Here is a 22242-nt window from a genome sequence, read left to right on the forward strand (position 1 = left end):
GTAAGCCTCCCCCACCTGTCCCGTTCTGGCCCTTCTCTGATAAATGAGGCGCTGGTTGTTAATACATTTATTTATTGACTAAAGCCATCGTTTTTGTTCCACTCCAATGGAACCACTAATTAAAAACAACTCTTTATCATTGAGGTGGGGAGGTCCTAATCCAACGATCCATCAAATGTCTCTTTATATATGAACTACTTCGATATAAAAACACCTGTGGAAAACGAATTAAAGAGTGTGAACGTTTTTGTCTTTGGCGCCACACAGTGGAGGTTGAAATACATTATGCCGTAAAGGTATCACAACAATGTATTATTTAGTCCTTCATTTAATTCAGTCTTGTGATTCAGCGGCATATTTTTCACGCGTACGTTGGAATATGAAATGTTTTGAATACTCAAATATGTATCTCTAAATTAGTAAATACATAGGTTGTGCAGTGAGAAGCGCACTGCTACGAGAGAATTTCTTAATCGAATCATTGCTGAGGTTCTAGTCAAATACCGGTGATTAAAACAAGCTCACCCTGGCATAACATTTCAAAATAGAGGTCTCTTTCGCAAAGTACTTCCGCCTTACATGGTAAATTAAATGTGTTAGCAATTTTTGACTTTTGTAGTTTTTTGTTGAAGACGACATACAGAGTGACGTCTTTGTGTGTGGAAGTCGGTGGTTTGTTTTTTTATTCATCGGAGACTTTATGCCCCGTGCATCGCCACTGCTGCTTTTCATTGCATTTTTTTCGCGGACATATTTGCCCCGTATTTTCTTCCACAACTTTGTTCACCCCTCAACCGGCAACCAATCACAGCCTTGCGGGCAAAAATGGGTCGACACACGCAAACACGCAAGAGGGGGGAAAAACGCACGCAAGGGGAGCACAGGGGGCTCTTGCCTCTGCCACAACTGCGTCGACTTTGCGGCAATGGTGCCTTGACTGTTTCCGTTTTCTTTTAATATTTTCACAATATTATACAGTCATTGAGAGTATTAGTATTGTTAGTTGTAATTGGTTTAGTCGTAAAATGCCGATAAGTGATACAATGTCGTCCAGCCAAGATAATATGGGCTAAGACCAGTTTGCTCTTGTTGCCTTGGTAGCAAGGAATAAATATAAATGTAATTTGTTTGTCTAGCTGTTTTTTCAGACACTTCCAGTCTGCTGGTGTAGTTGCTTTAGTGACACATATAGCACTGCCTGCTTATGTTGCCTAAATGTTGTGAATATAACCCTTATATCATCATATGAATTCATACAGGATTTTTTAAATATAGTTTGAAGAAATGTATCTGTTATTTTCTAGTCATCAAATAAAATGTGTAGAATTGTATATTATTGTCTAATTTTACTTTTTTATTTTTTTCATTTTAATTTTGCAAAATTACCTATTAAATTATACCATACTATAAGTACTATTTCCTAATTGTGAAGGGTTGATCAAAGTTTTGGTGCGTTTCCACCGAGCGGTACGGTACGGGTCGGGTCGGTACCCTTTTATTTGTGTCTCCACTGAGAAAAGTACCAAAGATCCGCACCGTACCGTACCACTTTTTGGGTACCCTTCCGTTGGGGTACCTGGCACAGTTGTTTGGTACTAAAGGGTGGAGCTAGACTCACTGGAGAACGTTGATTGGTTGAAAGAGTGTCGTCATATGCGCGTGCCGCAAGGGGAAAGACAACACACGAAGGAACACCGTCGCAACAATGTCGCCGCGCAGCATTTACTTTAACAGCTACAGATCAAAACGCAAGAACAGGATCGGCTGTATGTCCTCCATTGTTGTTTGCGGTTAGCTTTCAGTTTTCGCGCGATCGAATAACGTCAATCTACTTTCCGTCCAATACCACGCCTATCAAGTAAGGGTACTGTTGGCGGTGGAAACGCTCGCCAAATCATGGTTAACAGACCCGACCCGTACCGACCCGACCCGTACCGTACCGTACTGCTCGGTGGAAACGCGCCAAAAGTGGTACGGTACGGTGCGGATTTTTGGTACTTTTCTCAGTGGAGACACAAATAAAAGGGTACCGACCCGACCCGTACCGTACCGCTCGGTGGAAACGCACCATTATTTATGTCTCCACTGCCAAAAGTTGAGATAAGTACCGTACCACTTTTTGGGTACCCTTCCGTTGGGGTACCTGGCACAGTTGTTTGGTACTAAAGGATGGAGCTAGACTCACTGCAGAACGTTGATTGGTTGAAAGAGTGTCGTCATATGCGCGTGCCGCAAGGGGAAAAGACAACACACAAGGCGTCATTTTTAAACTACAACACCGTTGCAACAATGTCGCGGCGCAGCATTTACTTTAACAGCCACATATCGAAACGCAAGAACAGGATCGGCTGCATGTCCTCCATTGTTGTTTGCGTTAGCTTTCAGTTTTCGCGCGATCGAATGACGTCAATCTACTTTCCGTCCAATACCACGCCTATCAAGTGACGTTACCACTACTTTCTGGAATACACCACGCCTATCAAGTAAGGGCACTGTCGGCGGTGGAAACGCTGGCCAAATCATGGTTAACAGACCCGACCAGTACCGACCCGTACCGTACCGCTCGGTGGAAACAGACCCGACCCGTACCGTACCGTTCCTCTGTAACCCGAGAGCTGCCTTCAAAATAAAAGCATCTAACTTTAAAACAGGAAATGCACAACGAAACCAGAGAAATCAACCAAAAACATGTTACAAAATTCATTCATTAATAAATACAAATTGGGTTAGTTACACAATGTATCTTCGCAATATTTACAATTTGCATTGGCATGTTTATTGTTACCAAGGCAACAAGTGCAAACTGGTTGTAGCCCGTATTAGCTCAGCTGCACTTACACACTAGTACTGTTAAAGGGCGTCTTGTATTGTCACATGTTGGCAAATTATAGAACATAAATGTCACATATTTGGCAAACAAAAACCGCGGCACCGCAACCTGCAACAGGAAGTGCCTCAGCGAGTTGCCAGTGCCACGATTTGCGCTAGACCTTGCTCACTACGTTAAGCCCACGTACGCACGTACGCCCGCCCGCTTGCTCTCTGGACTCCCAGCGTGACGTAACGTTATAACCTGGTGCCCGGTTAGCTAGCTTCAAAGCTAGTTAGCTGACGTCGTGTTGTAATTAGTTCATTAAAAGGGTTCACCAGAATCGGTAAGCAACGTTAGCTGCTGGCTTCGGACATGGACGACGAAAGCTACCCAAAGACCCTGTAAGTAAATTTAGGTGTCTAACTGCGGCCATAGGTATTCTTATCTTAGCTGTCGTCGGGGACCGGTGGCAAACCTAGCTAACGTTACTCGCTGTCCAATGTACACAAACAACCTGGGTGAAGAACCCCGAGCAACACTATTTTATGATTCACTAGCTTCCGTTTAATTACAATAAAATTACATACATGACGCGTTTGAAGAGTTTACGCAACTGTCTCGTTACCCGTGAGAAACGTGGGGTTAGCTTGAATGCGAGGCAAGCTAATGGTAACGTTCAGAAAAATAACGTCACATTTGAATCATGGCAATTGCTCAAATGAACTGCATATGCGTCCGTTTTTAAAAATTAATTAATAATATCCCATTCAACACCAACTCGTTGTTAGCTTGAGTAAACTTTAACCGCTTTCACTGAATCGTACTCCTTTTCTTCCTGCAGGTACGTGGGAAACCTCTCCAGGGATGTAACAGAGATATTGATTCTGCAACTCTTCACCCAGATTGGGCCTTGCAAAAGTTGTAAAATGATCACAGAGGTAAGCAGCCAATATAGTAAATGTAATTTATGATGTATCCACATAAGTGAAGATGCCTTGCTGAGATATGTACGAATACATCCACTATTGATGACAATTAAACACATCTACCTACCTAATTGACTGTTATTGTTTTACTTTGTCCCAGCATACAAGCAATGATCCCTACTGCTTTGTGGAGTTCTTTGAACACAGGGATGCTGCTGCAGCTCTCGCTGCCATGAACGGGAGGAAGATATTAGGAAAGGTAGATCAATAGATTGGGTCCAAAATGGAAGAGCTTGGCAGCTAAATTGCTTGAAATCCCTTCTGATTTGTGTGGCTTGTGTAGGAAGAGTTTATTCCTCAGATTCTCTGTCAGTATTTTAAAGGTTATCTGTATCATTATTTTAGGAGGTCAAAGTGAACTGGGCCACCACTCCAAGTAGCCAAAAGAAAGACACTTCCAGTAAGTGTTCACCTACTGATTTTATTATCTGCAGAAATCAAAGTATACCAGAGAATTGCAAATGGTTTAATTTGTTTGTTTTCAATCTGTTTTCTTTCTAGATCACTTCCATGTTTTCGTGGGAGATCTGAGCCCCGAGATCACCACTGAGGATGTCAAAGCCGCATTTGCACCTTTCGGGAAAATCTCGTAAGTTTTCGCTTCAATGACGTATTCTTGCGCAGTGCAACAAATTCAATAATACAGTGCAAGCAGATTTACTTGTTTAAATTGTAATATGGTACTTAACAATCTTATGTAGACGTCTGATTTAGGAAAAAACTATGTATGACCATGTTTACATGCATACAGTATGGGGTGACTCAACTCTAAATTAAATAACATTAGGACGCTCATGCTTATTGTGATTTTAAACCATGGTCCACAAGGGGTGACACCCTGAAGGTTTCAACAATCTACACGCCACGTCTGATCTTATATGAATTATTTAGTTTAGGGATAAAAATGGTTGGATATTAGATATTAGTAGTCGTTTTGGGCAGACGCTCGCTCGCTGATGTCGGGCGGAACTGCCATGAGCACATTTTTTAAGTCCAGGCTTTCTTGCGTGCGCGCTCCCACGATATGATATGGTAGGTGAAACCATGAGGTGCATCAGCAAACCAATATTTTGTGAGATGCAAGGTTTTGTAGTCAATAGAGATGAACCAATTCAGTTTTGTTTCATCTTGATGTTTTTTGGGGATTGTATTCAATAGTGACATTACATCCATGCATGTAAACATGGTTGAAATGGACACAAATTAAATCAGTATACAGATTTTTTCACATGAAAGTAAATATCAAAATGCCCTATTCTTTTCTATCAACATGGTCGATATGTAACATCCTTTTCAAATATTTTGAGTCTCATTTAAATGATTAACTTGAAACACATTTCATGAAAGCGGTTACGAGCTTTGTTCCAGTTACTTAAATGTGAACTGTGTGTTTTGTATCTTTTTGGACTGAAGTGTTAATTTCTAGCCTACTCTTGTTGCTGCTTTTGCACATATAGGGTGTGGTAAGTAAATATTATGTCAGATAAATGTAAGCTGTACAGCTTTTAGTTGTGGGTCTCAGTGAAGTAATAGAACTTTGATTATTTTACAGAAATGCTCATAGGATTGGACAGGAGCTTGAAGGCTAACAGGAAGGAACTGTGCACTCTGGAGACTCAGATGTAGTTTTTTTCTCTATTCCATTCTTTCCATATGTATTTTTATGTAGATGCTATGTATTAACATGATCTAGCTTAGATGAACAATTTCCAGCACACAATGTACTCCTCTAAATCTATGTTTAAATTGTCTCATTTTGATTTCCACAGTGTTGTTTGTAGTCAAATGATCCTCTTCCAAAATTTCTGAAAATGTCAATTTCTCAAAATTTGCAGCTCCCCAAACTCCGTACTCCATAGTGGTGGTAAAGAATTGACACGGGAAAAAAAAGAAATCTGTTAACAGGCCATGTATGCCGTTTAATTCCTTTTTTCTCTTTTGATATTTTCTATATATTTCTATCTGTAGTGAGAGCACCAACAGCTGATCTTAAGAATGCATGGTAATCGCTTTAATCTGTTTTTTTTGTGAATTTAAATCGGTAGCATTCTGTTGAAAAAATTTAACAGGAAGTGGTGCTCTAGTGGCAACGATCAATTAATCTGAAACTATTTAAAAACACTACTGTAGGCTGCATGTTTTTGTATTTGTTTTTTTTTTCTTCTTCCTCAAGTGTTGCTTTGAAGTTACTTTACAGTCCGTGCTCAGCACAAGGTCATGATAGCTAATGTACTTTACTGTAGGACAGAGTAGAGTAGTTCAGTTTGTTTTGCGTGGTTCCTTTTTAGTTTGATACATTCAAACTGAAAAGTGCTCTGAAGTTGTTTCCATGTTTCCCTCCAGTGACGCCCGTGTTGTGAAGGACTTGACGACAGGCAAATCAAAGGGGTATGGATTTGTGTCCTTCTACAACAAACTGGTAAGGCTCCAGTGCAAGAACACAGACTGAAGGTTATTTCTTTTTTCTGTTTATTATCCTACTACAATACATTCACAGTGACTTAAATATATCGAATTGTAGTTGACAACATCCTGAATCATCTAACATCACATAGTGATACTAATAATGCTAACCATAATGTATATTTTGAGAACCTTGTATTGTTGCAAGTAAACTTCTCTGATTAATCCAATTCTGAGGGTTAAATCTCTTTGATTTGTATTTATAGGATGCAGAGAATTCCATCATCAATATGGGGGGCCAGTGGCTTGGAGGACGCCAAATCAGGACCAACTGGGCAACACGTAAACCACCAGCTCCAAAGAGTGTCCAGGACAGTAAGTGTTAAAGTGCAAACACACACACACACACACATTTGCATCAAGGCTTTAACTTACAAGGAAGGTCAATGTCACAGGAGGAGTTCATGATGCCTGGTTCACACTTCAGGAATTACACTCTGATCGCCAGCGAAAGTCTAAGTGTGAACTTGATTTAAAGTTCTTACAAACTGCTGTATGTTTTTATTTTAGACGGCTCAAAGCAGCTGAGGTTCGATGACGTTCTGACTCAGTCCAGTCCACAGAACTGTACTGTGTACTGCGGAGGGATCCAGTCAGGATTATCAGGCAAGTCTCCTGCTTTTTAAAGATGCAGAAACTTTAGGTGTAGTAAGTTGGTAGTCTTATTGCTTTCCACATGCTCTCCAAACAGCCTAAAAAACTAACCACATAATCCTCTTTTTGGTTTGATTTTTTTCAGAACACCTAATGCGCCAGACCTTCTCCCCTTTTGGCCAAATAATGGAAATCCGGGTTTTCCCTGAGAAAGGATACTCTTTCATCAGGTAAGGCCTCAGTGCACTTCAGTATTTGGCCACCAGAGGTCAACAGAAGCTCAGTCCTTGACTCTGTGTCAGTGGCCTTTATGTGCTGCTTGTATTCGCCTCAAAACAGTGTAAATATTTGTCACTGTGTATGTTCTGCTTCGCCTGATTGAAATTCTCCTTCATGACTTTGACTGATTATTTTTTTTATTTTAAAGGTTTTCCTCTCATGACAGTGCTGCCCATGCCATTGTTTCTGTAAATGGCACAGCCATCGAAGGACACATAGTGAAGTGCTTCTGGGGCAAAGAATCTCCTGACATAGCCAAAACTCCACCGCAGGTAGTAAAAGAGTCACTGACTATGTATTTGGAAATGGTATGAATATTTATGGGTTGGTTTATAACTTTTAAAAGAGATAACAGGAAATGAGGTGAGCCATGTGAAGAATGAGAATGAATGAATGAAATGCGTTCAGCGGTCAGCTACAGATATTTCAATCACTGGTACACGTCTTGGAAATGATTACTGCCATTTCAGGAGTCTTTTCTTTTAGCCGGTCTAAATGGACTCGGAAAGACATGTTTTAAATGCACTGTTTTTTTTTTTTAATTTGACCTTTTTAATCCGGTATTTGCTCCTAATTTAATTAAAGTGTCAAAAAATGTATTCACTTCCTCTTTGTTTGTCACTAAGGTTGAGTACGGTCAGTGGGGGCAGTGGAATCAGGTCTATGGGAATCATCAGCAACAGCAGCACCAACAACAACAACAACAACAACAACAACAGCAGCAGCAGCAGCAGCAACAACAACAACAACAACAGCAGCAGCAGTATGGGCAGTATGTGGCGAATGGGTGGCAAGTTCCCTCCTACAGCATGTACGGACAGACGTGGAACCAGCAAGGATTTGGAGTAGAGTGAGTTCCATTAAGTTGTCTGCACTCACTGTATCCCTAAACCGTTTTATGATATTTTTGTGACCTAGAAGACTTAATTTGTTTATAGAGTGAGCTTGGGCCTGGGGTGGGATTTATTTATTAATGATGTATCAATCTTGACATGCAGGGACCACAGTTGTACTAACTGGGTATTTGTGTCATCTTTGCAGGCAGTCCCAGTCCCCAAACTGGGTGGAAGGCTTTGGATCTCAGTCGGGCCAGGCTGCAGCCTCACCCGGTCAGGTTATGTCCAACCTGGCCAACTTTAGCATGGCTGGCTACCAAACACAGTGAGACAGCCCAAAGTGTAGTACCAAGAGAATCTTGTCCACTCTTTTAGACAACACCGCACTCTTTGATCTGGGCAGGTGCTGTTTGAAAAAGGGCTGGGGCCATATTTACAAAGCCTTTGTAGCTAGTAGTTGCTCCTAAACAACCAGTTTCACAATTATGTTTTAAATGTCCATTTTAGTCAGAACTGAAAAAAATAAATACCACCATAATTTAAAGTTTGTTTATGGATAGGTACTGCCGGGACCGACCAACTGTCTTGTCCGAGGCGATGTTACAAGACATGCCGAGCTTTAGCATGTTTGGCTCTATGAAACCTTACCTAGTGTCTAATAAAGGGATTTGTGTCAGTGGCTTTCCTACTGGAAAGTCATCATTAGACACCATTATTTTCCTCTTATCAGACACTGAATTAGGCAATGGGCCAAGCCATCAAAAAGTTAGTGTAGTCTTTCACAGTCCAATTGTTACCCGCTCATATTTAGAATTTGACCAAAAATGTTTCAAAAGCAAGACATGCACTCATCAAGATTTAACCAACGTGGTATTTATTGAGTCATGACGCGCCGGCATGTCACTGAAACATGAAAAAGATTTAAATCATGGATACCTCAAAACATAATAGTGTTTAGCAATATCTACTTTTTTTCATGCCAAGGTTTTCTTTGTTCTTTGCAGACTTTTCAAAATGTTAATTTACTTGTCATATTTTTTTTGTGGATAGATTCTGTTCATTATTGGTTGATGGCATCAAGTAAATTGAAAAATGGCACTGAGCCAAAAGTATGAACCAACCGGCTTAAAGTAGGTCTGCACTTAGCCTAATCTCATAGATAAAAATGATTTTCTGTTTTGATGTATTAATGGTGAATTCTTTGAATAGAGTCTCTGACACATCAGCAGAAAGAAGAAACTATTTGTATAAACAACTGTCTTTAAAGGAGATTTAAGCAGGATGTGGTATCTATTGGGTTACCTACACTAATAGGGGAGGAACCTATATTTTCTTTTCTGTTTTGTATCGGAGAGATGAGCATGGTATTTGCAGACTTCTGATGGATTTTAATTTACACCTTAATGTTGCCTAGATTTGACTAATTTATAATCCTCTATCTTAAAGTAAAGGCTACTGCATATATTGTAAAAAGCTTAACCCCTAATTTTTGTAAAGTAAACTGACTGCTGATTCTGGGGGCTGGTTTCCTGGAAAGATTTTGAATCTTAATAATAATAATTCTTCCCTCCTCAATGACATTTAGTTTATAGTCATGGCTTTCTAACAGCTGGCCTGAACCAGCCCCTAGTGTTTGTTGCATTGCGTTATACATTATTCAAAATTCCTCATACTCTTAACTGGTAAAGACAAATTGTCCATTGATTTAACCTTACTGATTTGGGGTGGTTTTATTATACAAAAGTGAAAGATTTCCTAAATGTATCTTTTATTTTTCAGGGCAGCGTGCACCTTTTGTAGTGCATTCTGAAAGGTCACAGTATTTGCAGTAAAATTCCATATATTCTCAGAAGTATTCTTTAGCAAATTGTGGGACTTCCCAAAGATATAGCGCCATTTGGATTTGATTTGTGTATGAGCCATTTCGTACATTGTATTACACTCCTTTAAGCTCACGCTCGGCTTTGTGTGGAATCAGCCGACAAGTTCAATGGTGTTTGAGTTTGTTAAACCCGAGGAAGGTTTGTGAGTGTAAAATATCAATAGTAAACACTAATCTTCATGACATGAAATAATGTACATATTCAAGGTGGAAAGTTCATAATTAAATATTGGTTTTATGATTGATGAATGAGCCTTATTGCATATCAATAAATTCAAACAGGCTTTGTTGCAAATATAAATTCTTTTCCATTGTGGATTTTTCTATTTTTGAGTTTGTGTGCCATTCTTTAGAAAGTAGCAGTAAGCAGGTTATGTGTATGCTTGAACTGCACGCTTATGACATGTAATATATTTGTTGCTTATAATATTGAATGTAATGGCAATTTGCTTTTATGACAATAATACATAGGGGTTAAACAATATACATGATGTTTAATAATAAAGAATGAAATGAAGTTTCCGTTGAAACGGGAAAACTACGTAAATAAAGAAACGTTTGAACATTGTCGTTGAGTATATTTATTAGACATGTAACACGTTGGGTTTCACACAGAGCTTCTGGAAGCAAAGCAAAGCATAAATTCACTGAACAATTTTGTTTTTTTATCGCACACCGTGAATAATATATGTAACTTAATTGGTTACCACCTAAGATGGTATTTGGCATTTGCTCTAAAACTTGTTACGCCTTGTTTTTCCATTTGCAGTTATCCTGGTGTTTGAAACCTGAGTTATGATGACCACATGTTTAAAACATCCCGGCCACTGGGTGGATGAATCCCTAATCCCATCATTCTGCATTTATTGAAATATGATTTAACGTTGGTTACATCGTGATGTTTTAGGCAGCTCAGCAGCTGGACAAAGGTGGGGGATAGTTATTCATCAAAGTACTCCTTATATATAAATATATATGTATATATACACATCTCACAACACTGCAAACAAGTCGAGGGGCTTTTTGAGTCACCTTATAGAACTAGAAGATTTTTAAACCTTAAATGACTCAAAGCATTTTTTTGGATATTTGGTGGCAAACATGAAATTGGATTATATTGCGTAACTATTATTTCTAACCTTCTCTTGACATATATGTACATTACACAACACCAATATGTAGATTTACACATGTCTACAACAAATGTTACATATCTGAGCTTAAACCTGAACCTGATTCTTACATTAGCTTGAGTGCGCTCGCCTAGGAAGAAAATGTCTAACATGTTCTTATTACAGTATTTACATATCCTTGAAATGAGTGGCTGTAATTGAGTGATGAGTTAGTGACAGTATGACATGGCAAAGTATTGCCGTGTCATACTGCCATACTAAAGTTATGGTCGATCTGAAGAACCCGGCCCTTTAACCCGTGCTTCTGTGTCTCAGAGGTTCATCACATTCGGGAATCGTGTGCGGCGCCTGTGGAATCTGCTGCTCTCCTGGACAACGTCTCCGCCTTTGTCCCTCTGTCCACACAAACCAGGATGCTCCCATCTCAGGCAGTATTGTCCCTCTTGATAAGGAGTCATAAATTATGCCTTTTTTTTTATTCATGGGAATTAAGAATAAAACCATTGTGGGATATTGAGTTACAACCTCTTTGGCATTATCAGAACACATTTGTTACATAGCTTCATTAAACCTTTCAATGTGAACTGCTAAAGTTTTTGATGCATCAGGGTTTATGGTCGTTGGGTATTTCCAGACTCACATCGTTGTCGGTCACAGTGAATTTCTTTGCTGTTTCCTTTCCTTTCTCTTGTAACCCCAGTTTCTCCATAATGAACTCGATGCTGGATCGGATGCCTGTCACCGAGCTGTCGAGCTGGAAAACCTGTCTGGCCAGTCTGCCATGTTGAGAGAAACTTTTTAGTCCATTGTAATGAAATGCATTTTTTAAATGTGTGTATTTAAGACAAATTGTAAGTCAAATGTGAAAAATCTCCCCACCTTAGAAACTGTTCCTGATCCACAAACGCATGACTGGATTGCTTCTGCTGATTGGACGTTAAATCTTTCCCATAATGCCTTCCAAGATGGTTGAGCTCAGTGCAAAGAGCATCCTTACAAAGAAAGGGGAACTTAATGTCCTAGTCTTTTATTCCATCGAGCATAACAAGAAACAAGCCAGAGTGTGAAGATGATCACACGTACCCTCTTTTCCTCCAGCTCAATTTTCATCCTCTCTTGTTCGCCTTTGTCTAGAATCTGGTTCCCATCATGGTCAAACCGAGAAAAGGCTGCAGAGATTTCCTGCTCAGAATGTCCCATCCTACAACATAATCGGAGCGCTAAGGGTTACTTACGTTTGATACTAAAGCATTTAGCACAATAACACAAATTTTCCTCAAGAAGCTTAAAAATCTATACAGCGTATTAACAGCCTTGTTTGATAAGCCAACAAAGAGAAAACAAGCTTCTTTCTGATACGATCTTTCTTACTCTTTCAGAGTTTCTCTGAAGTCCTTGAATTCGATTTCTCCAGATCCAGATTGTAGTGCCTTTTGAACATCTGATATTTTCTCCTTTTTAAGTTTCAACTTCGTAAAAGTCTTCATGTAGCTCTGAATTAGAGAAAAAAAAACATTTGGTTTGTAACTCTTGAAAAACTTTATCCATAAATATATGTAATTTTGCATGAAACCGATTACCTGTTTGATGATGTCAGTGATCTGTAGCTCATCTTTTTGGCTAGAAAGCTCCTCCTTAACTTCAGAGTATGTGTCATTTATGATGGCCAGAAACATGTTCTGATGGACAGATGGATAAAGGCTGAATGAGAACGGCCATCTTTATCCATTCAAAATCAAATGTCTTATGTTGGTGCCTGATGCTTACCAGTAAAACAAAGAAAACAAAGAACACATAGGTAACAAAGTAGATTGGCCCAAGTACTCTGTTAGCCCTGTCAATGGCATCATAATCAAAGTCTCCGAGAATAATCCTGAACTGTGTGAAGCTGCAGGCCAAAGAAAACACAAAAGAACGTATTCATTTATGGTCTATGATCCTATTCAAGTATTTGAAGAGCAAGATGCTTTTTTGGTCACTTCTTACATGCACTTGACAAAGGTGCTGAAAGATTCAACTTCCGTCCCGAAGAGCAAATATCCAAGCTGAGCGTAGGCGAAGAACACTATGAAGAACATAATGGCGAAGCCCAGGATATCCTTGGCACATCGACCCAGTGTGGAGGATAGCTGAGTCATGGTCTTGTTAAAACTGATGTACTTGAAAACCTAAAGAAAACACAGTCTAAGGGATGATGCTTAAGCCCCACCATGTGTTTGAGTGAAAGATGTTTCTTTACCTTGATCCAGGCAAAGAACAAGTTGACTGCATTCATGTTGTTGTACTGCGTTTGCCAGAAGGCCAGAAACTCAAAATCAGCATAGATACCAGGTTGTTCCAGGAGTTTGCCAAGTAAGTTATCCACTTTGATGGTTCGAAAAATATTGAAGACAATAGCAACGATGGCAAGCTGGGAAGGAGAAGAGTTATATGTCTTTGATGACATCAGAGAAAAGGAATCGTTTGAATCAAATAACAATTACATTTTCTTACCATTATGACAACAATATCCAGTATGTTCCAGATGCTATTGAAATAAGAGCACCTGTGTATTCGTAGCTCAAGGATCTCCTCCACAACGTAGTAGAGGATGAAAATACAGAAAACCACCTCGCAGCCGAGGACAAAGTAATCCCAGTGGTTGATGTAGCGAATCAGTTTGACGGTTCTTATCTGGTAGGAAGAGATCGCTCCACCAGTTGCCGGGAATTCAACCACCAACCTGAAAGAGTGGATAAAACTTAAGTTGACCAATGCACTAGTATCAATCAATGGGTAACGTTGCTGTTGTCTGTAGTGCTCTTCACCTGATGACACAGAACATGTTGATGTTTGCGTTGTACGCAGAGAAGTCAATGAAGGCTGCTCTGGTTCCTCGGTCGAGCCACAGGTTGTCCACCAGTTCCCCCAGTATGATGGCGCTCTCCTCTTTGGTGCGACTCAGGTCTTGGTAGTATCCCGCTCCGCTGTACGTGGTCAGCAGGCCCCAGTGAGAGGAACCTTTGACTTCTTTCTCTGTGTGGTAAGTCCAGCTGCAGAGGAACAAGGAAACTTGGCTGTACAACTTCTCCAATGTTCTCCAATCTTACTAAAAACCCAAAGCAACAGCACAAGGGAACCAGTGAGCAGCTTACGCGGTGCCGTTGATCACACCGAAGCTATGGTCATCCTCCTTCTTCTCGTTGTAAACATCGAAGCAGCCTGTGATGTCATCTTCAAAGTCCTTGGGAACCTTGCAGGAGTTGTTCACGATCTTGATCTGCCTCATTCTGGGCACTCCCAACAGCATGTTCTCATAGTAGATAAAGGACTGTTCTCCTCTGTTCAGGGACTTGTTATTGTACCATTTAGTCCAGTAGAGGCCGTCCAGCAATGGGCCCTGAGTATACTGTTTATGTAACAAGAGAGGATGCACTTTAGTGTTCTCCTTCCTCTAGTGAATTTTCATTGTTGCAAACATGGAGGAAATTAAAATGGAGGGAAACTCACAGTCCAGAAGTCGGCCATGGAGCCAATGGACTGAAAGTTAACCCCACTTTCACCGCCCGTGTTCACAAACAGGTCCGTCATGGCTTTAGTGTAGTAATAGGTGCTGGAGCTAGTCATACCGTATGTCACTGAAAGACAACATTGTCACATTGTTAATTGCCAATCGTTGGTTCCTATCTGTCTTTGCTCAGGCTCAGATAAAAATGTTGCTCTATTCAACGGCCCGAGATAAGACAACTCAAAAGCAGACACGCAAGGCCTCATTGAAGACTTCTTTGTCCATCTTTGTGCGTGTCAATGCAGTCGGGTGGATCAGGATCAGAGGCCATCGTGTGTTTGAAGAGCGAGCACACTGGCCTGACACAAATAGCCTCTTCAAACAATGTAAATGTGACCCAGACAAAGCAACAATAGACCAGGCTAAATGCTCTTATCGCTAAAAAGCAAGAGAGCAGTACTCAAGTCCCTTTCACTCCTAATGCTCGATAATGGCCCACTGGCAGAGGGATAGGGAAGGCCTTTGTGGTTAGGGTTAAAGTAGAGGGAAGCTTTTGATGGTGAATAAACAGTCTAAAAAGCCCTATTCACCAAGACCCTTCAAGAGGTGATCGTCATTGCTAATATGGTCAAATAATACAGGCGCACCTAAATAAATATATGGAGATCAATACAATGAAAACATTCTGTGATGCATTTATCGTTCAAGACACATTTTAAATCTTCTTTAACCTCTGTCACATTATGGACTAATAATGGGTAAAAGATAAACGCATTTGGAAGTAATGTCCATGTTTACACGCCAATTCACGTCAAGTGTCATTACATGTATTACAAATCAGGGAGCGTGGGTGAAAAAAAAGGTTTAAATCAGGTTTCCTAACTTTCGTTTAAATATCTCAAAACTAGGTAGATCATTTTATTAAGTACAGGCCTTTTTCCCGTGCTACTCTGCATGAGAATGAGAATCTAGCAATGAGTGGCCAAACCGTTGGGGCAGGGTACTGATCATTTCTGAGTGCCAGAAATAGATATTTATATTGGATAACCCGTATAGGACAGTGAAATACTTACAGAGGCATATATCCACCAGGAACACCAGATAGACCACCAACTCACGCAGAGTGGTTCGGACAAACAATTCTCTGTTGTTTGAAGTGTTTTCAGTCAGAGTTGTTCCCCAGAAGCCTACAGACAAATTACAGTCATCACAGTGCTACATTTTGAGTGGAGTGTTTTTAAAGACCAACCAGACCGTGTATCGACTTTGATTCTGGGTTGAAATAAAGTAGCAGATGTCACGTTAAAGACCTAAATCGGTGTTGTACACAGAAGTTTTATGTGTATAGAGGATAAAAACTAATAGCAGTTGATTTTTATGGGCCCAAACAGAATTAGAACCAAAGAAAGATTCTTGGCTAGTTATCATCCATATTCTTTGGACTAGCCGTAGAGATGTTTAACGCTAATTGCATTTAAACAGCTATTTCTTCTAGTCCACTGACCACTTACAGAGCTTTATAACCAATTACAACATTTATGTTGGCGGAGGCCATCGCAGTATGAATGTTGGCATCTTACAGGTTGCCATGCAAGATGCACACCTGCTCATCAGGAGCGCTTACGGGTGTCTTGCTGAAAGACAATTGAAGGGAGCAGGAGTTGAACCGGGACCCTCACAATATCTAGACAGCTGCTCTACCGCACCCAGACCGTAGCGTTGTAACCTGCTGAATGGGTTCCCCGCCCTACCTTTGATGAAAGAGCAGCAGCCCCGTTGTTTCTTCATCAGGCTGCGGTCAGCTGATGGTGGCTCCTCCAGGAATGCACCGGCCGTGTCCAGCTTGTACATGCTGTCCGTGGAGCCCTGGAAGTGGGGCTGGGAGTTGTAGATGGTGCTGATCCCTCGGGGCAAAGTCGGAGGGGACTCGCAGTAGCCTTGGTTCACCCAAGCTGCGTTGCCCATGGTGTCGAACTCCACCTGCGGGGCCAGGTGGCTCTCGGCCCGGTTGTCCAGGCGCTTCATGCTGTCAGACAGCGGGTGTGATGATCGGGGAGGAAAGCGCGGCAGAGCGGGGCAGGAGGTTTTTAAGCACCTGGTACAGAGATGTTTATAAAGAGTGGATGACATAAGCTGGATTGAGGGAGGAGCTTCTCCTCTCTGGGACCTTTCGTAGGACATTAAAGGACATCAAAGTCATAAAATGGAGGGTGTTGCGATAACACAACAATGACATACTCGTGGCCTGTGTTGCGTGGTTACATCACCTTGATTCGGTTCGGATATATATATATATATATATATATATAATAACCAGAAAACAATAATAACAATCTTGCTTCAATTTTGCGGTGAAGAGCTAAAAATAATAATAATAATTATACTTTGCCAAATTTCAGAAACCTCTCCCCATAGCGGTATGATACCGCCACTTATTATTTCGCTGGAAATTTCTTCATTAACGTCTATCCATTGACTGCAAGACTGAATAAGCAGCTAAAAGACAATTCAATCAGTTTTGCCCTCTCAATTACTTCCATGCTGAGTTTATTGTTGTCACAATTGATTAACATCTCATCCAATAACAAGCTCCTACTGAGGAAATCAATGAATTGAGCGTAGATTAAATTTCTGTCGCCAACTGCTGCACCAAATGAATGAGGAGCGTAATTGCAGTGTCACGGATGGTCTCCTCCTAATTACTATTACGCACTTTTGACTCGGCCATCTATTCATTATTAACACACCAACTGCCAGAAAACAGTTATTAAGTATGCAAACATTGGTTGTGGCATATGAATCATTGTGACCATCTGCATCAGGCATTTAGCACCTCGTCTATTGGACTAAGTCTCCTCGGCCAACCCAACAAGCCCCTAAAACCCTCACCGCACGTATATATTTACATGAAGTCATCTTGGCCGATATCAACTATTAGTTGAGATGATAAACTAATGAATGCTACGATATGTAGCCATATGTGCGTGTCTGTGTGTGTTTATGTTGTGCAGCTACAGTCTTTAAACCAAACAGACTTGAATGTGAGATGATTGCGCAATTGCAAGTATAATAACCGAATCATGGTCAGGCTCGTACGTCAGGCTCCCAGAAGGACAATGCATTCGAGCCATGCTGTAAATGTCTTAATGCAGATAGAGTTTTGGTCCCGCTATGTGCGTTCATGCTTCAGCGGCTGTGAACAGAGCGATTACACACAGCCATTACCACACAATGGAGTTTCATTTCTGCTCCCCCTCTGTAGCTGTGGTAGGATCTGGCACACAGGCTTCCTTCATTTTCTGTGGCTTGTGCCACCATTCAAACTTTTTCAAATGTGTAACAATCACTTCTCAATGGCCGATGATTGCCATTTAAATCTGTAGCCGTGTGGCTTGAGGATCACGTGGCGTCCCGGCGTGTTTCTACTTCTATGAGATTTTGCCGCAGCAGAATTCAAATCATTCTTTGAATCTCTAAGAACACGTTTTTTTTTTTTTTTACAGAGGATTGGGCCTGTCCCCTCCCCCAACATGAGTCCATTTTAAATGTTTATATTTGTGTTCAGCCTCTGACGTAAAGCAAGTCTTATCTCAGAGTGCAGGAGCTCAGGACAAAAGGAGGATTCATTCATGCAGCAGACATGAGCTGTCATTTCTCCTCCTGAGCACTGTACACACAAAACAAAGGATGTGCTTTTAATGAGTTGGTCTCCTTGACAACCCTTATTTTACTAGTCAGTATCAAAGCAAGATCCTCAGAGTTACAACTACAAAGCTTTCAACATTTTTATTGTAATGAAAATGTATTAATTAGGAGATGTACTATAAGCATTTTTAATATGTCAGGATTATATTTTGGAATTCTAATAGCCTTTAAAGGATTTAAAAGTCAAATTATTTAAACAAGAAATCAGCTTTGTGCAGATAAAAACTGCTTACCTGGCGTATAATGTATTTACAGTGTTACGCACATTACATTTACTACCATTTTAAAAATCACATAGAAAATAGAACAAGAACAAGATAAAAGGTTTTTCTTACAAAATAGTTGATTTATTATCAAAAACTATAATTCAACCAAAAGGTCTGCAGAGGTCTGCGTGTGAAAAATAATCATCTCTACAAATGTACTTTGACAAAAATAGTAACATTTTAATGATGTAACTACAACAGAGATTTTCTCAGAATCCATTTAACATTGCACATTTTAAGGCCATATCAAAAAAGTGTTTTAAATATACACCAAATAACATACACTCGCCTGTATCTCCAGGTCAATCGTGCGGTCATTATAAAGTCGCTACATTTTCTGTCGTTGCTATACTGTGAACAAATAAAAATGCTCAACATTTCCTTGCAAAAACTGAAAAATAATGAAGAAAATAATGCAATACAAATGTATTTACTTTCTCCTGGATTGGAGGAGAAATGTTCACATTGTCACTCACATCCAACAACATGACTGATTGTCTACCACTTGGTAGCAGCTTATGTGTGGACCTGGTGGCCATCGAACTGATACGAGAAGGACGAGTGGATGAAGTCCTGTTCGGGGGGAGAGTCGTACCTCATGAGGCAGGGGTAGTTTTCGGGCTGCACGCAGTCAAACTGCAGGTCCAGCCACTGCCTGTGAGGAGCGTTGTTTCTCCTGGCTTCTGTCAGGATCCGGTTGAGGGCCATGATGTAGCTGAGGGCCATTTGCAGGGTTTCATACTTGGACAGTTTTTTGTCCTGGCCCCACTGGGGGACCACTTTACGTAAGCAATCGAAGGCTGTGTTCAGACCCTGCATCCTCTTCCTCTCTCGGGCATTGGCCGCCGAGCGTCGCCTCGTGACGGTCTCGTACTTCTCTGGGCTCTGGGAGTCTGCTTCCGAGGACTCGGACCCGGAGTCGGTGCAGCTGGGTCGCCGGGACTTCATGATGTTTGGTTGAAGAATCGAAGCGCGGTGCGTCCTCTGGTCAGAAAAATCAGCTCGGAGCTTCGGGTTCCTCAGAGGTCACCTCGATGATGGCGCCTGGCTGACGTCCGAGATGTATGTCCTTCACGTCAGATATGGGTAACTCCAGAGAGTGGACAGTCTGAAGAGTCCAAGGTGTCTGTGATCCCGGAGACAGTGAGGGAGCAGCTTTTATAAGATGGAGCAGATGAACAGGTGGCAGCAGGTGGAGTCCCTGGAGCCCACCCCCCCCACCCATCCTCAATATTGCATGTAGAGAAACACACCCATGCAGACTCATAAACACCCACTCTCAAGACACACACACACACTGTATATACACACACACTCAGCACACGCACACACACACACAAAACCTTAATGAAATTCCAATTATCTTGGGCTGGGCTATCTGGCTGTGGCTTCACTCCATGCCATGTGTCAGTCTACCATCTGGAAGCACAACTTACCACAGCTGAGTGCAGACAAACTTTTGAGAGATTGTAGATATTTCCCAAATCAATAGAAACTTAGTGAATAGCATTTAAGGGACAAATTGAACAACATTTTGACCTTTTTTATTGGAATATTGATACTGTATGATGGCAAAACATATATTAAACTACACAAATGTTTCTAAAATGGCAATACAAGTGTCCAAATTACTATTTACTATACTTACAATACAATATATAATTATATAATTTTACAATTTTACGTATATGCAAACGACCATCTCAAGGCATTGTACAATTAATTGTTTTCTAGATGTAAATGATTCAATTTCAAGTTAGTAAGATCATTTTATGGGGATGTTAATAACTTTCTTCCTAATTCATTGTTACATTTAGCTGCCAATTGTCTTTATTTATAAAACTAGATACAATATCATTGGAAGCATCTCAGCCAAAAGTCCATCAGGTATCAAAAAGCCACCAAGAGATCCGCTTTCACTTCTCACGGAAGTCTGGTCTGCTTGTGATAATAACCATAATCTGAGATTAGCCTGAGGCAGCACAAATGGAAGTGTGGCCCATAACCTGAGGGATTTTAACAGCACACCGGGGGATTATGGCACCCAAACAATATGGGCCAAGATGGTGCACAGATTATTGTACCATCTGAGATTTGGAACATAGTAAAATAGTCCGAAGGTTTTCTATTTTTACTTTAAGAAAGAACTTCATTTAGAAAGTGTGTTGGTGCTGTGGTCCTAATGAATCACAGTATGTGGGATGCATTAATGTTCCTTTTGTACTCGGGACCACAAGTGAAATAAATAATTGATCTGTGTGGTGGTCCGAGAAAAATTGGATGGACAGAATAATTTGTCTGTCTGTCCTTCCCATCTGCCAACATCAAACTGTGTAATTCAGGAGGCTGTATCTGAATATCTCCCTCCGTTCCACACACTCACACAAACACACTGTTGACTAGGACACACAAAAACCACTTTAATCACACTCAGCTTTTACTCCACTTTGAAGTCTCATAACCATCTCTGAGTTTTTAATCAGATTTAATTGTGTCCTGAGAAAAGGTGCATAGGTGCAGATTGGTGGAAATTTCTTTACATATAAAATAATGTGCGAGTAGCTGCTTCATAATACCTAACAATCAGTTTCATCTTGAACAACTACACAATTAATTCCCACATTGTCGTATCAACACTACTAATTTTGTAATAATTAAAATTTGAATGCTGGTGGAATATGTTTAAATCCCACCATTGGTACTTTTACATAACAAATTCTGCTTTATTTTCTGGTGCTGCCCTTTGTGTAATCCTGTTGCTGTGCTGAGTAACTCAAAGCTTGGGTGGTGACTCTACACGGTAGAGGCAGGTTATGAATGATTAATCCCTGTCAGAGACCTAGAATAATGCCCTTCCCTCGTATTGGGTCATGGACACAAGCTGATGCTGTCTGGTCATTTTGGGATGGACTGGTTAGCTGTGCAATTAGGCATATAATCCCATCTCCCAGTTGGTTCATTGATTACAGATTGATGTAGTTTGCCAGCTGCTGCTTGTCCTTCCTGAGGGCCTCGTCTCAGACGTGGCCCGGCCCTTCCGTGTCTTCCACCCTTTTTTTTTTACACCCACTCACACGATTGGCTTGTCTGAGGGCTGTGACATGCTCTCTGTCAAAAGCCATATGTCACAACTGCGGAGTGACACGTCTGCTCTGAAGAAGCATGGACCACAGTAAATCCAGCTCTCCTTATGGAGAAATGGAGATTACGGCACAAAGCGTATGTTTCAGTACAGGAGAAAGTAGGAAAGGATTACCTCTGCATGTGTGTGGTTTGACTTAATAAATCTCATCATTAGCCCAGGATTAGTTTAAAAGAGCAGTCTTATTAAGCATATGGGCCATTTTAATAAAGAGAGAGAGAGAAACACATTACAAGTGTGTGACTACGTTTGGTTTCAAATGTAGGAACCTTTATTGCTATCCAAAAGATTACTTTTAGTAATTATTGTGTTGACATTGCAGTAATCCAGTGAGCATAATAATATCCATATCTAATATCTAAAACAGAATTTGAAACACAATTCCAAGATTCAATAAATGTGAGATATGACTAATTAAATAAATAAAACAATGTTTTTTCAAAACCAAACCCCAACTCATATTATAGATATTTACTTCTTAGGAACACATCAACACAGCAGTCAGTTAATAAGTAGGGCTGGCAGCTGGTCAAATGAGGTTTCGAGTATAATTAGGTCACATAAGGTGAATGTAATTATATGCCTATTTGAACACTCTTCCCCAATAATTGGACCGATTAGCAATGCCTAATGGGCTTCAAAGCTTTGCTATGTCTC

At 40.6% G+C, this 22242-nt stretch overlaps 3 protein-coding genes across 5 annotated transcripts; 1 reads left to right on the forward strand and 2 right to left on the reverse strand.

Annotated features, from left to right (window-relative positions):
* The first annotated feature begins 2964 nt into the window (after nucleotides 1–2964).
* tial1 (TIA1 cytotoxic granule-associated RNA binding protein-like 1) lies at nucleotides 2965–10419 on the forward strand. Of its 2 annotated transcripts, XM_037465411.2 has the most exons (12): nucleotides 2979–3213; nucleotides 3654–3750; nucleotides 3899–3997; nucleotides 4144–4198; nucleotides 4300–4387; nucleotides 6142–6217; nucleotides 6468–6576; nucleotides 6772–6867; nucleotides 7001–7085; nucleotides 7283–7406; nucleotides 7761–7984; nucleotides 8176–10419. In XM_037465411.2, the coding sequence occupies exons 1-12, from the start codon at nucleotides 3185–3187 to the stop codon at nucleotides 8297–8299; spliced, it is 1206 nt and encodes a 401-aa protein (XP_037321308.2). In that variant the 5' UTR covers nucleotides 2979–3184; the 3' UTR covers nucleotides 8300–10419. The 2 variants fall into 2 exon arrangements, with proteins under 2 accessions (XP_037321309.1, XP_037321308.2); XM_037465412.2 differs by lacking the exons at nucleotides 6772–6867; nucleotides 7001–7085; nucleotides 7283–7406; nucleotides 7761–7984; nucleotides 8176–10419 and having other exon boundaries at nucleotides 2965–3213; nucleotides 6142–6249; nucleotides 6468–6575.
* Nucleotides 10420–11269: 850 nt separating this feature from the next.
* Nucleotides 11270–16540, reverse strand: pkd2l1 (polycystic kidney disease 2-like 1). Of its 2 annotated transcripts, XM_062566552.1 has the most exons (15): nucleotides 16224–16540; nucleotides 15546–15659; nucleotides 14475–14602; nucleotides 14120–14373; nucleotides 13793–14017; nucleotides 13479–13707; nucleotides 13225–13395; nucleotides 12972–13153; nucleotides 12753–12873; nucleotides 12566–12664; nucleotides 12357–12478; nucleotides 12069–12186; nucleotides 11865–11977; nucleotides 11626–11761; nucleotides 11270–11427 (listed from the first exon to the last, which is right to left on the reverse strand). In XM_062566552.1, exons 1-15 carry the CDS (start codon nucleotides 16495–16497, stop codon nucleotides 11410–11412), a joined length of 2304 nt encoding a protein of 767 aa, XP_062422536.1. In that variant the 5' UTR covers nucleotides 16498–16540; the 3' UTR covers nucleotides 11270–11409. The 2 variants fall into 2 exon arrangements, with proteins under 2 accessions (XP_062422536.1, XP_062422535.1); XM_062566551.1 differs by having other exon boundaries at nucleotides 11270–11761.
* A 2419-nt stretch (nucleotides 16541–18959) lies between these two features.
* Nucleotides 18960–19391, reverse strand: atoh7 (atonal bHLH transcription factor 7). The gene has a single exon (XM_037466294.1). It carries the CDS (start codon nucleotides 19389–19391, stop codon nucleotides 18960–18962), a length of 432 nt encoding a protein of 143 aa, XP_037322191.1.
* Between the last annotated feature and the right edge of the window lie 2851 nt (nucleotides 19392–22242).

This window comes from Pungitius pungitius, chromosome 13, assembly GCF_949316345.1.
Source record: "Pungitius pungitius chromosome 13, fPunPun2.1, whole genome shotgun sequence".
NCBI classification, from domain to species: domain Eukaryota; kingdom Metazoa; phylum Chordata; class Actinopteri; order Perciformes; family Gasterosteidae; genus Pungitius; species Pungitius pungitius.